The sequence below is a fragment of the Sinohyriopsis cumingii genome, chromosome 6, assembly GCF_028554795.1.
Source record: "Sinohyriopsis cumingii isolate HCF-2022 chromosome 6, ASM2855479v2, whole genome shotgun sequence".
NCBI lineage: Eukaryota > Metazoa > Mollusca > Bivalvia > Unionida > Unionidae > Sinohyriopsis > Sinohyriopsis cumingii.
Window position 1 is genome coordinate 161,693,563 of NC_142966.1, and position 19,280 is coordinate 161,712,842.

The window sequence follows — 19,280 nt, forward strand, 5'->3', positions numbered from 1 at the left end:
CGCGATTGTTGTTACCGCGGATAAGATTATACCTGCACCGGCGATAATTGCACTTACCGCGTACACAGCAACATCGATGGCAATTAATCTACGCTGATATTTCTTTATTTTTACCTGATACTCGTCGAGGAGCTTTTTTAACGAATCCTGCCATAAACGCGCCTGATTGTAACGGTAATCCGATGCGGTCATTTATTAGTTAGTTTATCTAACCAACTGGATATATTCCGGATAAATATTCGAAGATTGCTTGACAATTAACAAACATCATGGTTCTAACTTGTGGTTCTAGCATAAAGGTTTTTGTTATATTTTTAAATATGGTCATAACAAAAAACCCAGGACTATATTCAAGAAAATCATAACCATCGTCTATTATTACATTGAATTTTGTCGCTCCGGTGATATATACTCGATATACGCAGTAATTGGCGAGGTAAAGCTAAATGTGTTATTCTCAGGTGTCCACTCAATATCTTGTATTTTTACCACAAATGGTACATGGCAGGGAAGAATTTTTGTTTCTACCTCCTCTGGTATCGAAATACGCGCTAATCTTCCAAGATTCATTGACGATATTTTTGTGTTAATATCGCTAATTTTTGTAGTTGCGTCGAGAAGTTTCGTGTTTAAATCTCGAATTTCTCCGCCGTACACTGATGTATCGAATTTTTGATGCGCTAATTCACGTACCACGTTAATTTCATCGTTGATTTTAGTAATATCCTCGTTGATTTTTTTCGTTTTCTCGCTGAGATCATCGTATGATGTTTTATCGCTTTTCTGACTCATTACGATATTTATTTCGGTAATATCGGCGAGAATATTAGTAATATCCTCGTTGATTTTTCTTACTTTATCGCTAAGATCGTCATGCGATGCTTGATCGGCTTTTTTCTTTGCTAGTTCGTTTGCGGCGGAGGAAGTATCGCCGGATGTTTTTATATCATCCTCAAATTTTTTGCTAAATTTAGCTAAGGCATCGTCGAGTTTTTTAAGATCGTTATTTAGCCTGTTAAGTCTTTTTGTCACTCTGTCCTGAAGATCGTCGTATAATGTTTTATCGGCCTTCAGAAGCAACGTTGCTGATAACTCGTTGTCCTTTTTTTCCACATCAGCGATATTAGCCTTCAGGGGTAACTTCGCTATAATATCGGCGATATCAGCGATGGATTTTGATACCGAATCTGACAGGCTAGTAAATTGATTAATGCGATCGTTATATTCGTCTCGCTTGATTATATCAGTTATTTTGACGTTGCTTGTTTGTAATCTTCCTTCGCGGCTCTGAAAAACAGCAACTTCGCCAGGATCTACTTCTGACAGCGATAGAAGATTATTAATATCATCCCTTGTGGCGAATTTTGATAGATCGACGTCAGTCACTTCTGCTTCCTTCTTCCTGTAGATAAATCTACCGTAAATATCAACCATGATATTTATCTATGGCATATTCAAATACGATTTTATGATACGGACCGGATGATTTTGAAATCGCATCGAGAACGTTAATTGATTCAGGACCGCATATCGGTGGATCCATTAACGTCTGCGTTGGAAGTGTCGAATACCAAATCGGAATATTTAACTTTGACACGTAATCGATAAATTCTTTTGGTGGAGCTAGTCCGTATGAGTCAAAGTAAACAACTTCGCGAGGATTAATCGCGTAGGCGACCCAGTGTGTGCCAGGGCCGGTATTTGAATCGAGATTTATTATTCCTGTCTCGGTGGGGTTTGGTTTTTCTGGTAGTTGATCCCGCATAAATACGCCTCTGAAAAATTTTATTTTTTTATTCTTTGCTTCGTTGAATAAATCTAAATTTGAATAGGCCGTGCTAATCTTAGGCCCGATCCGTACGGGGGTCGTCTTAGATAAAGGCCGGATCCGTACATGGGAGGTCGTCTTAGATAGAGGCCGCTTCCCTTTTTTTTACCGTATCGCCCTCCCATTACTTTATGCGCTAATTTAGCACCTGCGGCTCCAACCGCACCTAACCCTAACGCTTTTGCACCTGCTATTAACGCGGGAATAGCGGCTAGCAGAGGGAAAATTCCGCCCGTTTTGACCATGTCTCTGATGGCACCTATACTAAGATTCACATGAACGCCGGAATTCGCTGATTTTGCTTTGGTGAATCGTTCACGTTGATTTTTAGTTAGCGACAGTTTGTTAGGACCGCCCTGAATTTGATCATTTTTCAGGGTTAATTTCGTACCGCATCGCTTTGCTGTTGCTGTTTGGAGTTTTTTCATCTGACCCGGGGTCAAAGTTACGCTGACGTGTTCATATGGCATATTAATAATCGTTTAATCTAAATTTAGAAAATCTAGGTTTTTGTTACATTTTCTCAACAGGAGCGTCGATAATTCTCATTCTGCCACTGATACCTTCCAAGATCATTGTTCTATCGCTGAGAATCACAGCGATTGCTTTATATAAATTATTTCCCGTGCGAATTCTGGCTTTGAAATGGATATCGACAACAGATTGTTTTACCAGATCGAGATGCTCCAGGGAAAAATAGTAGATCGGATAAAGTTTATTAAAATCTAGCTGCGATATTTGCAATCCGGTATCGATATTTTGATCACGACCCATGAAACTTAGCAAGCGATGATACGCGCGAGCTGTCGAATAATTTTCAAAATTAATTGATATTTCCTCGGATGGTTCTTGTTGGCCATTTACTCTTAGAGACACATTTGTTGCGTGTATACTATCAAATATCATGTGGCTGTACCTTTGATGATATCTTCGCGTGTGCAAAAAAGCGATAAAGATATGCCTAGGTGCAGAGGTACCCTGCTGCGATGCAATACGCCAAGTAAAATCACCATCAATATCAGTATTTGTGGAATCTGTTGTTGTTGTCAGCCATGACATGACAGATTTACCGCCTTGGTTCATAAATGACAATAATTTTTCTTCTTCGATTATTGATGGGGTTATCGCTGGCATCCACAAGGTAAATTTGAGTAATTTTACCTGGCCGCCATTATTCGCGGCATCATTGGCATCTATCAAACCAGTAGCGGGATTAATAGTAACTTCTCGCCAGATAGCATCATCGCTATTTCCTTTTCTGACAAATGTTACGGTGTGTTTCGCTCCGTAGATAATTTTCCTGAAATGCCTGCAAAATCCGAATATATGGGATAACGGAATAGCACAAGAGAATCTTTTGCGACCTCCTTCTAGCATAAATTTTCGCGTGGCAAATCCGAGATTATAATCAGGATTAGTATTAATAATCATATCTTCGATACCTGCAACGGGGGCAGAATTAGCGGCGCGATCGTTGGGTTGTCTGATGATAAACGGCCTATTATCGGGATGATCCGAATTATCTTTGGCAAACATCATACTAGGGCCAGCTGATCTAGTAAAATCATCCGAGTATCTAGCTAGGCCTATTATCGTTGTTGCTAAGTCAACATCATTAGTAATTGACTCAATCTCTCTTCCGTCGATCATGTAAGTAGCATTCTTGAATAATGCCATGATGCCGTTGTTCACAAATCCAACTCTAAAATTTGCTCCATAGGCGGTATTATCCGTTTTAATAACTTTCCCGGTAACTTCGATATACGCCTCAGATGGAAGAAAATATCTTGTTGTATCGTGGACTTGAATTTCCAAGCGATTAGGTGTATTTGGTTCAACTGCATCGTATGTTAAATACTGGAAATCTCGCACGGATGTGTCTCTGCCTACAGGCTCGTCCATGTCGAACACTTCAATTGACACTTGTGCGAACATTTATTAATAAGAATTTCATCTAAAACGAAGACCGCTGCCTGATATGAAACTTGTATTCGCGACTTCCTGTGCTAGATTTGTGTTAGCAACTTCCTGTGCTAGTTCATTTATTTTTTTATTTGCTGCGTCGTTTATAGCTTTACTGATTTCGGGGGGCATTTCGCTGGTGCTAGGTAATTTGACAGGCTGTTTTTTTACGCATTAAATTTGATATTTTACCTCTGACAGCATCGAAGCCTTTAGTTGCCAAATTACCAATACCAGAAACGACAGTCTCGCCAATTTTTCCTATTGCCTTTGATGCGATTTGCTTAGCTGCGGGTCCTATTTTAGGGACTACCCGCGTGACGAAACTTTTAACGATGTCGCCGAATCCATTGCCGTGAATATATTTATATACAGGCAATCGAGAGTTAACTATGCGGACCTGTCTAGGTCTGCGCTGATGTTTGTGAACAATCATGTTATTTCAATTGTGTTGTTTTAATCGATGAGTTCATCAATGAACTCCTTGTAAATGTAGGAGTCGATGACACCGCCGCGAGAATTATTTCCGGCTCGTTTTCCTCCGATTAATATTTCGAGGCGAGACACATCATTGACGACGCTGTCAGGGCAAATGGTATATCCGTGTCCTATTTTAGGATCTTGTGGCGGTGGTGAAGGACTTGAGAGGGGCATGAGGGGAAAAGCCTCATGTTTCACGATATGATGAGCGGGGGACAAAAACATCAACAAATATCGGAGGCCTCGTTGATTATTTCACGAGAATTATTTCCGGCTCGTTTTCCTCCGATTAATATTTCGAGGCGAGACACATCATTGACGACGCTGTCAGGGCAAATGGTATATCCGTGTCCTATTTTAGGATCTTGTGGCGGTGGTGAAGGACTTGAGAGGGGCATGAGGGGAAAAGCCTCATGTTTCACGATACCATATTTTGATGGAGTATATGATGAGCGGGGGACAAAAACATCTGATTCCTCTATCCATCCAGGAGGTGGTTTCGGGCTTCTTATCCCTGCTATTTTTTTGTATTCACTAACCTCCTTTAAAAATTTTAAATATTCGTGATCGTATATATTTATTGGCTTCCTTAAACTACCAAAATAAATTAACGCCGGCCAATCTCCTGATGTGACTAATTTAATGTGATCTTCGTTTACATATCTTCTTAAAATCTCTGGACTATAATTTGCAGCGGTAAATAATCTTCCACCGCTATCTTTGAGCTCATCGATATTGTCTTCTCTCAAATAAAAATCGGCGGGTTTTCTATAATCAATCTTCTTCTCTCTTGAAAAAGGGTCCATTTCTTCAGCAGTTAACATTCGAAGTCCCCTCGGCTCAGATGTTAGAATATCTTCTTCTTGTGGTTGAACTATTGGTTCCTGGTCGCTTTTATCCTTTTTCTTTTTTGATTTTCTCTCCTTTTTCTGAGGTGGAATCCCTTCCTTTGGTCTGGCCCCTAATTCCTGTGGTTGAATATCTTCTTCCTGTGGTTGAATATATTCTTTTAATTTTGTTTCTCTCTTCCGTGAAGTTTTAGCTTTTTCTTCCTTCTCCTGTTGTCTTCTTTCTTTCGCTTGTTGTTTTTCTTCCTTCGCTCGTTGCTTTTCTTCCTTCGCTTGTTGCACATTATAGTTATGTGTATCCTTTGCGGCTGTTAAAAATCTTCTGTAATATGGATCCGTTTCTCTTGACTGTGGGTTTCCCGTGTAAACTTTATATAACATACTATACCAATTTTTACGGTTTGTGTATCTTCCTTTTCCTTTATCAGTCAGATATTCTCCTCGACCATCAAAATAATTTTCCGCAAATTGACCAAATTGATCTATATTACTATACAGCGTAGAGAGCGGCTGTGATATTATTTTCCATCCCGCCTCGTTGAAATTTTCTCTTAAATTCTCAATATTAAACTTCCCTTTTCCTACTCTAGGTTTTCCTACTCCAGGTTTTCCTTTACTTATTTTAAAACCAATTGCAGGTTGTTGCCTGCGTTGTTGTGCTAGTATTGCTAATCGTTCCGGTAATACTCGTGATTGTTCCTCGATACTTTTCAACATGGGAACAATTCCACTTTTCATGATATCCTTATCTCTTTTCTCACCATATACGACTCGCTCGGTTGTTTCAGTAACTGGCTTTAACCATTTTGACGATACCTCGGCAATACCGAATTCTGTATCTTCGTGTGTTCGGACATTTTTCTTAAATAATTGTTTTGCCGGGATAAGTTTCTTTAGTGCCGCTAATTGTTCTCGCGCTAATCTGGCAGAATGAGGCTCTCCAACTGTGCTAGTTTTCTGACTCATATTATTTTCAAGTATATTATTTTAATGCGACGTAAAATTGGGAAAAGCAGCCCAACCATGCAACAAAAAAATTAACACAAAATATTATTCCCGGTAATTTATTTTTCCTGTCTCGGATGCTATATTTACTAACACACCGGCGCGACCAACCGATGCATCCGGTCTGAAATGCACGAAAATTAGCTTCCGTAGAAGGCGTTATTTCTGCTTTCTGAGGCTTCTACAGAGAATGTTCTCGTAGGAAGGTTTATTTCGTCTGGAACGGAAGGTCTGTACAACTTCCCTGCTGCTGTCATATTGATTACACGGATAATATAGTCTCAAGATTAATAATTGCATACTGACTACTGAAACATTAGATAGACAAACATAGAGTTGGATACAATGCGGAGAAGCAAAAAGTCCTCCTGATTATATATATATATATATATATATATATATATATATATATATATATATATATATATATATATATATATATATATATATATATATATTATCGAAAGTTTGAGTTCTCCACCACATAGTCTGACAAATCAGGCCCGAACCTGTATTGATACGTATAGATGTTTGCTGGGATAATCTCGCCAATTCTATAAAATGTGATTTTCCATGCCGACATTCTTGTCCACACGTATCAGTGTGTTGTCAAGACGCTTATCGAGATTTTTACGGCATTTTGTTATGGTTAAATAAAGGATCATTTTGGCACTATGTACAGAATATTTCCAGATCAATCTTTGTACCACAAAGTTGTAAATGCACGCTGTTATTACTGTATGGTCCTTAGTTTAGAAATTGAAATGATCATAAAAAAAACAAGTTTTGTAAGATTCAACAAGTTATTTATTTCATTAGAATATAAAGTAATATTTACGAACAACATTGCATTACTGAGTCGATCACAAGAATTTCCAAATGGTTTTTAAGTGATATCGCTAGGTGTTGTTCTAAAGAATGACGTCATGGATGTAAGCGTTAAAATTAGATGTAATCACATATATCATTAGACTCTAAAGTTTACATAGACTTGTTATGCCAAACAATATCATTTTATATATGATAAAGCCTAGATAGGGTTGCGAATGACGAAATTTTATTTGCTCTTTCTGTGAGTGGAATTTGCCAGAATCATTTCAAAGGTCAAACCTGGAAACATATTTATCATTTCAATTTTGTCAATGCAGTCATCGATTCTTTGTATTGAAAATTAATATGTTCTTTGTCACACTGTCAACTATAGAATTCCCGATCAACATCAATCTCAAGAGATCTAGTCACTGCGCAAGCAGGGTATAAGGCAGTACTACAATTTTCAACAGGAACGACTTTTAGGTGCATGCAAGTCTTGCCAGTTACAAATGGATTAAACACAACCTTATCTGCAGTTAGCTCAATACCTAGAAAATAAATGAATAACCACATTGGGTGAAAACTGTACCGTTCCGCCTGTCACGTTTCCTAAAACTTTACTCAGTAGAGAGGAATATTAACAAATGACGTTCTCTCTTCAATGAATGAAAACACTTTCACTAGAAGACTTTTCAGATAAAGGCAAAGTACCCATAATAAAAGATTCTGAGATGATCCTGTGTTCGTTAATATTGTAATTCGGGCAGTTTTGGCAGAATCAGTAACACGTGATATTAGCAATAATAAAATCAGACTGGGGTTTGTTTGACCCAAGCAATGCACTGCTTTCAATATACGGTCGTGACCTTCCCCACTTAGGTATAATGACATTTGTAATGGATCTGTCCTTATTTTGTTGCTGATTTTTCTATCCGTATCAATAAGAAAAAAGTGCTCACTCTTCTAAAAATACGTGCACGTAAGGAAAGTCTTATGGTCAGAGTTATCAGATGTTTGATTCCTAAATGTTGTGCCAGACTCAGATTTCGTAGTTCTCGTATGAGTCTGCGAAGCTCTTTTATTGTACGGAAACGGGAGGAAGACGTTTTGAAAATGAATATAGATGTATATCAATATAGGTATTGACGTCAATATAGATACATTTCTTGTGCCTGGCAAATATTAATCTATTCATTTTACTTTTTAAAACAATGTTTCTGAAACATTATTATTATCATTTTAATAAGAAAATGGAAACATATCTGAATAAATGTTTAAAAATTCTCCCTCATCCTCTCTGTTTGTCTGTCTCTCTATAGACACACACACACACACACATATATATATATATATAAATCAGACATATTCTCTCTCTTTATATATAATTAATTAATTAATGAATTAATGAATTAATTAATTAATTAAATCATTAATCAATTAATTAAATAAATTTTTAATTAATAATTAATTAATAAATTAATTAAATCATTAATCAATTTATTTATTTATTTATTAACAATAATACTAATAATAACAATAATTCTAATACTAATAATAACAATAATAATGCTAATAATATTTCCTATATATCTCATTAGATAACCAGAGTAGAGACAACTTTGAACTCTGCGGTAATTTCGTCCAAATGTTACAGTCCCTTGAAGGAGAACTGAGAATCTTAGAGGAGAAAAGAAAGTGTATTTTGGAAAGAAAAGAAATCCTTCTGCGCCAAGAACTTGCGAAAACCACTGAAATATGAGAAATAAGGACAATTGGTGCAAGAGGGACATGACTTAGATGTATATGTCTTCCTAATACACGTAACATCAATGTTTTCTCTGTTACATGTACACACGTCTCACAACAGTGGGTATTATATAATATAGTTCAATCTTAATACATTTTCGTATGTTTGATCTATTCTTTTTCGCATGGGCCGCTGAAAATGTTCCGTTCGTTGTTGTTACTGAAACGCGGTTACTTCACACGTTAAATAGCCCCCTGCTTCCTTTTTGCTATCATGTTAACATCTAGTACCAGCTGGGGCAACTGATGATACAATCGTTTCATTTGCACAATATCCTTTACTGTCATGGATTTCAAAAATGGTTGCGTCTACCGAAGGCATGGGAAAACCATTGTTTTTCAGAGCATAATCTATTTATAACTTGCGACGGTTGTGCACATTTCTAATGTTGATGTGGTAGTAACATTTATGCAACAACATTTTGTTATATTCAAGGAGTAACTAATGTAATCGTACTATATCAAGTTCTGCATGAAATATCTGCATATATTATTTACGTTCACATTTGTATATGTTAACAGGGGACATGATTTTTGAAGTTTAAAGTTTAATCCCGAAGTACCATTAATTAAATATGCATACATATAAGCTTCTGACGGGATGTTTGTTTTGTGAATAAATTGAAATGCATTTAAGATCTTTTCGGACGAAAGTATATCTCCATTGTAAATTTGCTGGATTTAAATGTTTTTGTTATCAGAAGTTCATATATTTTTACGGTTGAATAGGGAAACAGATAAGAACTTGAAGAAGTTTGCCGTTTAACATTTTAAAAAAATAGCTCCAAAACAGATATGATATTGTCATTCAGTCAAATATCGTTCAGAATGACAATAATAAGAAAGTTGAATATTTGACTACAATTCAATTTTAATTTGGAAAAGCGTGGGATAAGTAATGTGGTTGGGAATCATAAATATATTCCATGTTAGTATAGTCAACATTGACTGGTTCCTTATAGTTTTTCTTCCTAGTCCTCGCTATTAATGTTAAAAGCTGGCATGCAAAATGCGTTGTGGTAAGATATTTTTATAAATAGGTGGTTTTCGACACTGACAACTGTTCATTGTCTTTCACAAAGTATTTCACATATATTTTTGCAAGAACTGCACTTGGAGCGGCAGGTTTTTAGGTTTTAGCTTGATCCGCATTGGTCGTCTGTCTGTCATGACTGACTAATTGGCAGGTTTCAAAGAACAGATATGATGTAGTGAAATGAAATTTAGTATTCAAGTTTGTATACATACTTAGATGACATAATTAGTCTACAAATAATAAAAATATATACCTACTTATTGGTTGACTTGTTGTCGATTTTTTCTAGTTTGATATTTTTTGTAAAAACCATGATAATTCAACTACGCACACAAAATGATCCAAATTAATTTGATGTTCAGTAATGTTTGTATGCATATGTGGACAATCTGGCAAGTTCGGTCATGTTTATCATGCACTATCGTTAATTTATTTATTTATTTATTTATTTATTTATTTATTTATTTATTTATTTATTTACTTATTTTGGGTGAGATTTCTGAGCTCAACGTGAGCAGTGAGACGGAATACATTAAACTGCATGACAACGAAAGTATTAAAAAAGTCCTCCATGGCATATATAGATGAATTGGGTTTAGATGTCCATTCCATTTTGAGTATTCGTAATTTGGTTTGGACTTAACTAAAGTAGCAAAATTAACTCTTACGTCGTTTGAAAAAGGCAAATTCAATTTAGTTCGATCACATAGAGAATAGTCCGATCAGTAGCCACATCTTTCTAATACCTTATTGGCGTTAGATAGCCTGCTATCGATTTCCAAAGAGAGAAAAAGCCTAAAAATTATTCATCAATCACATGTTATGAATTTTGCAATGATGAGCCCATCATGTCTAACATTGCAGAGTATTAAAAGATAACTACTTTACAAATAATTGGATGCTATAACTGCATGTGTGGCAGGTGAAAACCATTATCTTAAGTTATTGGCATGCTTATTCTTTGCTTATTTAAGGACAGTTTTGATTCAATTTGAGGCAATTTGTTACTTGTGTTATTTCCGTTTAATTTATTTCAAACAATTTAAGTTTGTTTCTGATACTTCACGATGTTTCCAAACTTATTTTGGTTGTTGCTAAAACAGTTTGAAAGAATATTTATTTGCTATTTGAGGAGAATTTCCTTACCTCATCCATATTTTGCACAACTGCATTAACTTTAGCTATATCTAAAAAGTAAACCCCATCGTCTAATCCATCCTGATCCCCTTACACCCCACTCTGAAATAAAGGTATTTCTTAAAATGGAAAAATATGATATGCTCCTTTAAACTAGAGAATCCTATGCGGGAGAGGATGTCATTAATTGTCTCGTTAATTAAATTGTAAAAAGATTCCGTGGGATTATTAGAGTCGTTGGAACTTTTGCCAAACGCGTGAGGTTTGTATAAGTGTGAAACTTGTCATCTCTCAATCAAAGAATGTGTCTCATGTAGGGTAATAATACACAGCCACACATTGTGTCACAAGATTCTCTTTTCGGCATTGTAATTTATTTTTTTTCTTCTGTTGCATTAGTTTATTGATAGTAACCATATTATAGATTTTTTTCAGTCATACAATCCCTTTTTAATACGTTTGACTCTATGGAATAATGCTTGTAAACTGTGGGTGGAATTCAATATATAAAAAACAAACATGATATTGAAATTGCTATAGTTGCTTTTTTATATCTCCATGTTTATGTATATATAATATTGTATCATTGCAATCATCTCAACAACTTTGGTAATATTAATATTGACCAGGAAACCTGAAACGCTTGGGATATATTTTAATATTTCATCATTTTAAATTTTTGTGGAATGATTGAAGTTATTTTAAAGTTTCTAATCGTATTGTGCCGATATATTGTCTTGTATGCACAATTAATACGTCCTTGAAACTTATGTGCCTGTCCTGGCATGGGCATTCAACTAATCAAGACCATAGTTAAAACGGTACTTCATGTTTTCTTTAATTCATATTTCGTGCAACCTCTATAGTCATATCCGGAATTACTGAGAAGTCAAATGTTGCATTTAAAGGTATCACACATTCTATAGCATATCCAAAGACAACGATAAATGTACGTTATCTCTATATTATCCCTGGTCACATAATAGGAAAAACGTTTTTCAACGTGAAAGTGTATTTCCAATGCCAGACGTGCACGTAGGCAATACAGATAACGCCTCGAAGTTTGATTTTATTTGTTTATTTAGAGTGAATAACACTGTTATATAATATATTTAACAGAATTTGTCAGGCAATATATGATACCACTGTATTTTCAAGTCGAGCATAGTGTTCAGTTTGTGTACCTTATGCGTGTTACAAAGAGACAAATGCTTATATAAATATCTTAACCCAAAAAACACAACTGTCATGTGATTAAGGTAGATACATATATATTTATACCGAACGTCGATAACACCTCAGTCAAATTCGACTTGAATAAATTAACAGTTCACCTTTATATGCCTTTGATTTTGATCTTTCCTTGCATAGTAGCTTCTACTAATACTCCACAAGCAGGCATCGAAATCAGTGTTATTGGAGGATTTGTCTGTGGTCCTCTTACTGTCGTTATCTTAAGTGTGGTCATCGTGATTATTATAATCCTGAAAAAAGGTTAGTGAATCACCTGGACTCTACAATACCTTTAAAGATTCATTACTCGACAATATACCAAGCCATATAATAAATGCGTTAGAGATACTTGTTTATGCCTTTTCTCTATTAGTAGGTAAACAGCAGCAAATTAAATACCGCACTTACAACCTTTTTTCTTTATCCGAGGGTTTTGGTTGTTCACTTGGAGCATTTATATGTTAAGGTCTAATCATGTATACTCTTTGGCTTCCATAGTAAAATTTTCATTCTGAATCTTTTCAAATAGAGATGCGGTGCAAATCATATTGTTTAAGTATTTTTCTTTAAATTTTACCTCATTCGATTAAAGTTTTAAAATGCTTATACCAGAAGTTTTCAGCTTTGAAGTAAATATCAGTACAATTGAATGTCCAATACAATTCCGAACAAACGAACTGCGAGTTAATATGTACTTGTTGACCATCCATATATATATATATATATATATATATATATATATATATATATATATATATATATATATATAGATAGATAGATAGATAGATAGATAGATAGATAGATAGATAGATAGATAGATACATATATAAATATAGAATACATAGACAGATATAGATATATATTCAGTCCTTGTTTCAAGTTGGATCTTCTTTTGTAGTATCCAGTAATATATCAAATTATTTATATACGTCTGTACCATCGATGAGCCATTTCGACAATGGCATTCAATGAAAACCGAGTGAGTCAAGCTTGAAACCTTTTGCAAAACTAGTCTTAAGAGAGGTACATTTATAAACATTTATTCTCTTATTCAACATTGTTTTATATTTAACACGATCTCAAAGAAGAATGCCCTCCAATGTTCTCATTTAACTCTGAAAGAAACGCAAATTCATAATTCTATATAGAATTTAAGGAAACAACTACACAAAGCCAACGGTAATACCTGTTCCCAAACCAGATAAGGATTTCAAAGATCCTACCAAGTACCTTCAGATTTCTTTGAGGAGCTGTATCGGTAAAAGAATGGAGATAATGATCAACGAATGACTTGTTAGGTATTTGGAGACTAAACATGTAATATGTCCTTTCCAAAGTGACTTCCGAGATGGCAATGCTATTAATTATCTTCTTGTGAGACTTCAAAATTGTTGTAGCTCTTTTGTAACTCAACTTCATTCCACATATCCAGACATAAAAAGTTAAATGCGTCAAATCTCCTGATATACTTAAAGTGGTATGAAACACAGACTGGTGTGCGGACATAAAAATCGTGTTTGTCCTATATATATAACCTATATTCGATTCAAAATGAACTAAAAAGGCATGTGTTTTTTTTTTCTGGACTACAATGCATGTGTTGTTTATGATGCAGTGACAAAGTCAGTTATAGATGCTCGACCCAATTGACAATCAAGAATTATGAACAGTTTCGGAAGCATTTAGGACTGCCTCATCTGAAAACCTTTTGGCTGAAGTGAATAAGATACTTTTGTCATATCGTAGGGAACTATGATCTGCAAAATATGCCTTAAAATCAGTATCCCACTCTACGAACCATTCTCTTGCATCTGTGTTTCAACACGAATCCAAGCCATTATACCAAAATAAACAAATTGTCATTCCTACCTTTAGCATTATATCTTTCAGCCTAGAAGTAGCAAACATTTACGTTTTAAACATTCATAAGAGTTTCATTCCTGTAACATTTCCCTGGCTTCTTAAACAACTCACAATACATTTTACGCTGAATGAAAAACCAAATACGAGACACATTCAGCCATATTTAATAACTCTTGTAAGGTGTGTCTCTCCAAATTTAGGAACTGCATTAGACTTTACAAGGATGAAGAAAAGGTTGATGCGGTCTTCAGTAGTGGAAATCAAGCCAAAACGATTTGCTTGCCAGATGGTGTACTAAGATTGTCAGACCAAATCAGTTTAGTGGACCTTCCCCTGCAATACATCGAAAGTAAATATATTTTAAACACACTGTCTTTTCCTATTCAATATCAGTACGTCAGTCAATACACAATGAATTTGGAAATTGACCATATTCTCATGAAACATACCAAACTGTGTACCTCTCACAATATAGTATAACCTTCGTTAACCAGCCATGTTTGCATTAAAGGTAATGACAAATCATATCGATCTCGAAAAATAACGCTCCTTGTGATCAGTCGTTTCTTTGGCAAATGACCTCCTTCCTACAGAACCATCAGGTTGGTTGTGGTATTCCAAGAATGAAAAGTGGTCATTAGTTTAACATATTGAAGAGCCATCTGAGTGCGTTTCTTGTAATGAAATCTTTACCGTAAAGCAAATGATATCTTATTTTGATCTCCAACCGATATGTGATCGTTACTACAATATTCAACTCAACCGTTTCATATGGTAAATGTGAATTGTTTAACTTTTCTAAGGAAATGAACATTTATTATAAAATACAGCTTTTGCGCAACCCTATATCAATTCAGTATTTTAAGAAACAGGTGGACTGTGAATCAGCCTAATTTATCTTTTGTTATTTAATTACATTTTATACACACGTTTATACACACCATTTCCATCGCCGTTAAAGAACCCCCATATCTGTTTAACATAGTTCGCCGTTCTTTTAACGCTCGTTGGTTATGAACCTAATTTTGCCATATAACCTTTCTTGTGAAAGTTTTTCTTTTCCTTACCATTTTTTTTAGATGGTATCCCATAATTTCTACATGGACGAACGAGAGTTTAAAGTAAAAACATTTTTTATCCATGAAGAGCTCTTGCTACGCTTGCACGCCATAAAATCAAGAATCAATCAACCAATCAGTCAATCAATCAATCTATCAATCTATCAATCAATCAACCAATCAATCAACCAACCAAACAATCAAACAATACACCAATCAAGCAAGCAATAATCAATAAATAAATAAATAAATCAAGCAAGCAAGCAAACAATCTGTCTTATATACGTTGTGTGACATGAAACAACCGACAATAAGAATTTAACTGGTTCATTAATATATCATTTACTTACTTTTTATTTGATTGATGCGATGTTTCTTCTTAGACGAAGGGAACTTTTTGTTTTGCAGGAAGCACCAAAGTCCAACACCAAATATGCAAGGGCAACGGATGATGGCATTCTTTAAGAGAATTCGATATCCGCTGATCTGAGTAAGAGTTTGACTTTAAAAATAAATCCTGAACAAAACTATTTCTCTACACCAACGTTTATATTACCTGAATATTTACAGTTTAATTAACATGATATATATATATATATATATATATATATATATATATATATATATATATATATATATATATATATATATATATATATATATATATATATATATATATATATATATATATATATATATATATATATAAAGTAGAAGTCTTTCATACATATTTCTTTATAATAAGTCATGTAATAAGTAATTACAAGTAAAGTGTTTCCAAATAGTTTATACTATCCTCGGATATGAGCCTCTCTGAAGAATTCAGTCTCTATAAAATTATGTTAACTGTGTGGTTATGTAAATTCAGTAATAACATTGTTACCTCGGTTGAACAGATATTTGCTTAGAAGATTTCTTACAATCAGTAGATAACGTGGATACCAATATATTGCGAGAATAGAGTGGTAAATTTTGGACAAAGCTGCACTGTAACTGTTTTAATATATATTCTCAAGACAATGCTATGGCGTCGGTAATGATGTGGGTAATGAGACCAAAGGAAATGAGAAAGGATGTTTGCCAGAGCATGTCAAAAGTGCAGCCAATCTTAATAAGGAGGATCATGGACGTACTACAACGTTTTAAGTGCATTGCCAAGATTATCTTTAACATTGGCAATCTTTTGGGATTACGTTCAGGAGACATGTCTGGATTACGAACATTTCTCTTTAACCACTGTCCAGTCTAATGGTTGAAACTCTTTTAAACCTGTCATGAAGTACATGTATTCCAAAATGTATCATGATTTGTCAATGTGAACGGGATAATGGATGTCTTTCTTAAAACGTCATGATAATTGATGGGTATTGCTCGTACATGTAACGCCTAAGCGACAAACACTCCAAATAATTGTTCGAGTCCTAAAGATATGATTTTTTACCATAACCTCGTTTTGCAAAAAATTTATATAGTAATGACTTATAACAAATTCAATTTTATGTTCAAGTTGTTAGTCGGTCATAAGCTTAAATGTGTGACATATCTTTATTTTCTATTTGATTTTATTCGAAAAGAATATATTAATTGCCAAGGAATGTAGACGGTAACAATACATATGTGTGTGATTTGGATTTTTAACGTAGCTATAACAGATTTTCAGTCATTTCGCTACGATGTCTGCAGTGTGGCAGTTTATAGTGATGTCTAGCACCTGCAAATCATGCCGCAGACATGTAGCATAATATTCCACCCAGTTACATCCTCACACCATGCTAGCCAGCCCAAACACTAACATCTTAAATGCGAGGGCCGTGCGAGGCATATGTTAGTACCATTTTTGTTAATCTTTGCTATGACTCGGCTGAGGTTTCGAACCCGCGACCTCCTGCATCCAAGGAGGATGACCTTACCATTTGGCAACCGGAGCAGTCTAAGCAATAAATAATCATATCATCTCATGACTATTTCAAATTACAGATATGCTGGCATTGGATACTAATAATGTGTTATGGTGTCCATGCGAAATGATTTATGTTTTGGCTTCGGTTTTGGTCCACGTCTATTACACCTGTTAGGAAGAACATGTCCTGGCCATATCTTTAACATCGTGCAAATCGTTTAATTGCAACACGCTGATGGCGAGAATATTGTGTGTATTTAAAATGAGTATCTATACCGTGAACACACTACATTATGCACAACCAGTACATATTGACAAAGTTGCAGTAAACAAGCATTGTATGCGCTCCTCTCAGGTTACTAAAGTACAGGCATTTGAAATATGAAATATTCTTAAATGAGAAATATTTTTAAGAACAGAAACACATTACATATTAAGATTTATGTAATTGTCCAGAAACTTCCTTCAGGCCCGCAGATTCCAATGAATGTTGCCTTGCTATCTCAAAACAGGAACAAGAATAGATACAAAGACTTACATGCGTGTAAGTATGATATTATGTTTCCATTCCGATTATACATTTTTAGACGAAGCAATTTACAGTAAACATTGGTTTTAAACAATTGAAACAAAGGTATTTCACTATGTTGCTGTAAATTTCTTTTCAGCCATAAGGCGTTTCATAAAAAAATTAGTTGAGGTATTAAACTTGACCACGATTTTCTTCATTTCAAATTGCTACACAAAATATTTCAACCAAGCATGAGGGAGTATCAGTATGAGAATGGGCGTGCTTGGTTTGCAAAATATTTTCTAATCTAATTGGAAAGTCAGATTGCCTTGTATAAGACCTTTTTCATGTTATTTGAATTTTAGTCTAGTTGAAATGTTGTATTGCATGGTGTTTAACGTTTAACATACATTTTAGCTGAATGTGTTTTGAGTACTGTACTGTTTGATTTATTTCTTTATAAATGAATGTAGATAAGGTTTTTTTATCTTAAATGCTTCTTTTATTTCAAATATATTGTGTGAGATGTATAGCATGTACCTAACATCCATGTAATAGAGAGAACATGTTTGAAGGCTTCTGCCCATTAATATTCAAACTCATTTTTCCGTCATGAAGATGCATAGCCTGACACTAATGGTAGGACTCCGATGTTGTGACATGTAATGAATAGATCCTCAACTACTCAAGTTTAATAGTCATTCTTGTATTTCGGATAGCTAAATAGGGTAACTTTGAATTAGCTTTGCTTCTATGTAAACGACATATATTATTTAGAATTACAAATGGAACAAAAGACGCCAGCAAAAAATAACTGAAAATCAAATAGTATTTTTGTCATATATTTCATGTTATGTAGATGATACAAACAGAGTTGTACTTAATCCACTGGGCTTCGTTGAAAATGACTACATCAGTGCATCCGTTGATGAACTGAGTTCTGAAAAACTTACCTTAACATATACTTATAGAATGATACTTTTATCATATAGATGTCCGAATAATTGAGTTTAGATCAGGTCAATGATATTACCTTTGCATTTGTATCTTGCATCTGTTGTTTCTATCTCCTCTTATAGGTTGAACTATTGGATTGTTAGAGTCAGACTTGATAATGTCTTCAGCTATGTTCTTTCCTTTGAATCAGTATCTGATTTGCTTGAGGGGATCCATGTTGATGTTAAATTTAGATGCAATAATTTTACATTGTGTTTCATCTTATATGATATATCCTGTTACAAGCTTTGTCGTCCTCTTATTCTCATCTATTTTATTGACATTATTTTTTATATTCAACTGATACGGACGATGGTTATCATCAGTTCTTATTATTATTATTATTATTATTATTATTATTATTATTATTATTATTATTATTATTATTATTATTTTCTTTTTCTTTCAAGGTTAGTCATCGCAACGGATGTATATCGCATCCCAATGTAAACACGTATTGTCTTTCCTCGATATTGTTTAATTGTCGTATGTTGTATTTGATAATTCAAACAGTATGTAGGTATTTAGTCATCATTTTTTACACTAATCTATTTTAAGGGATTAACGGCAACAACATATATTATATTGTACTCATTTTTATGCTACCATATATTCGTGTGGATTTTCGTCCAAAAATGATCGATTGCTCACGCTAAATTTAAATAGGAAGAATCGTGTTACATAAATAAATACTGAACTTTTAAACAAGAACATATCGACTGCATGGACACAAATGTTTCATGTTGACCCGTATTCAGTGGCTTCAATAGCGTTGGTGTCAACTAGTGCGGTAACTCATGGTAT

At 34.5% G+C, this 19,280-nt stretch overlaps 1 protein-coding gene across 1 annotated transcript in view; it reads left to right on the top strand.

The window, feature by feature from the left end:
* Window positions 1-10,038, top strand: part of LOC149798410 (uncharacterized) — a 55,592-nt gene extending 45,554 nt beyond the window's left edge. Inside the window, exon 10 of the mRNA XM_089960594.1 lies at window positions 8,535-10,038. Coding sequence (XP_089816720.1) covers window positions 8,535-8,695 — 161 coding nt within the window. The 3' untranslated portion in view covers window positions 8,696-10,038. The remainder of the gene's footprint in view (window positions 1-8,534) is intronic.
* The last annotated feature ends 9,242 nt before the right edge of the window (window positions 10,039-19,280 follow it).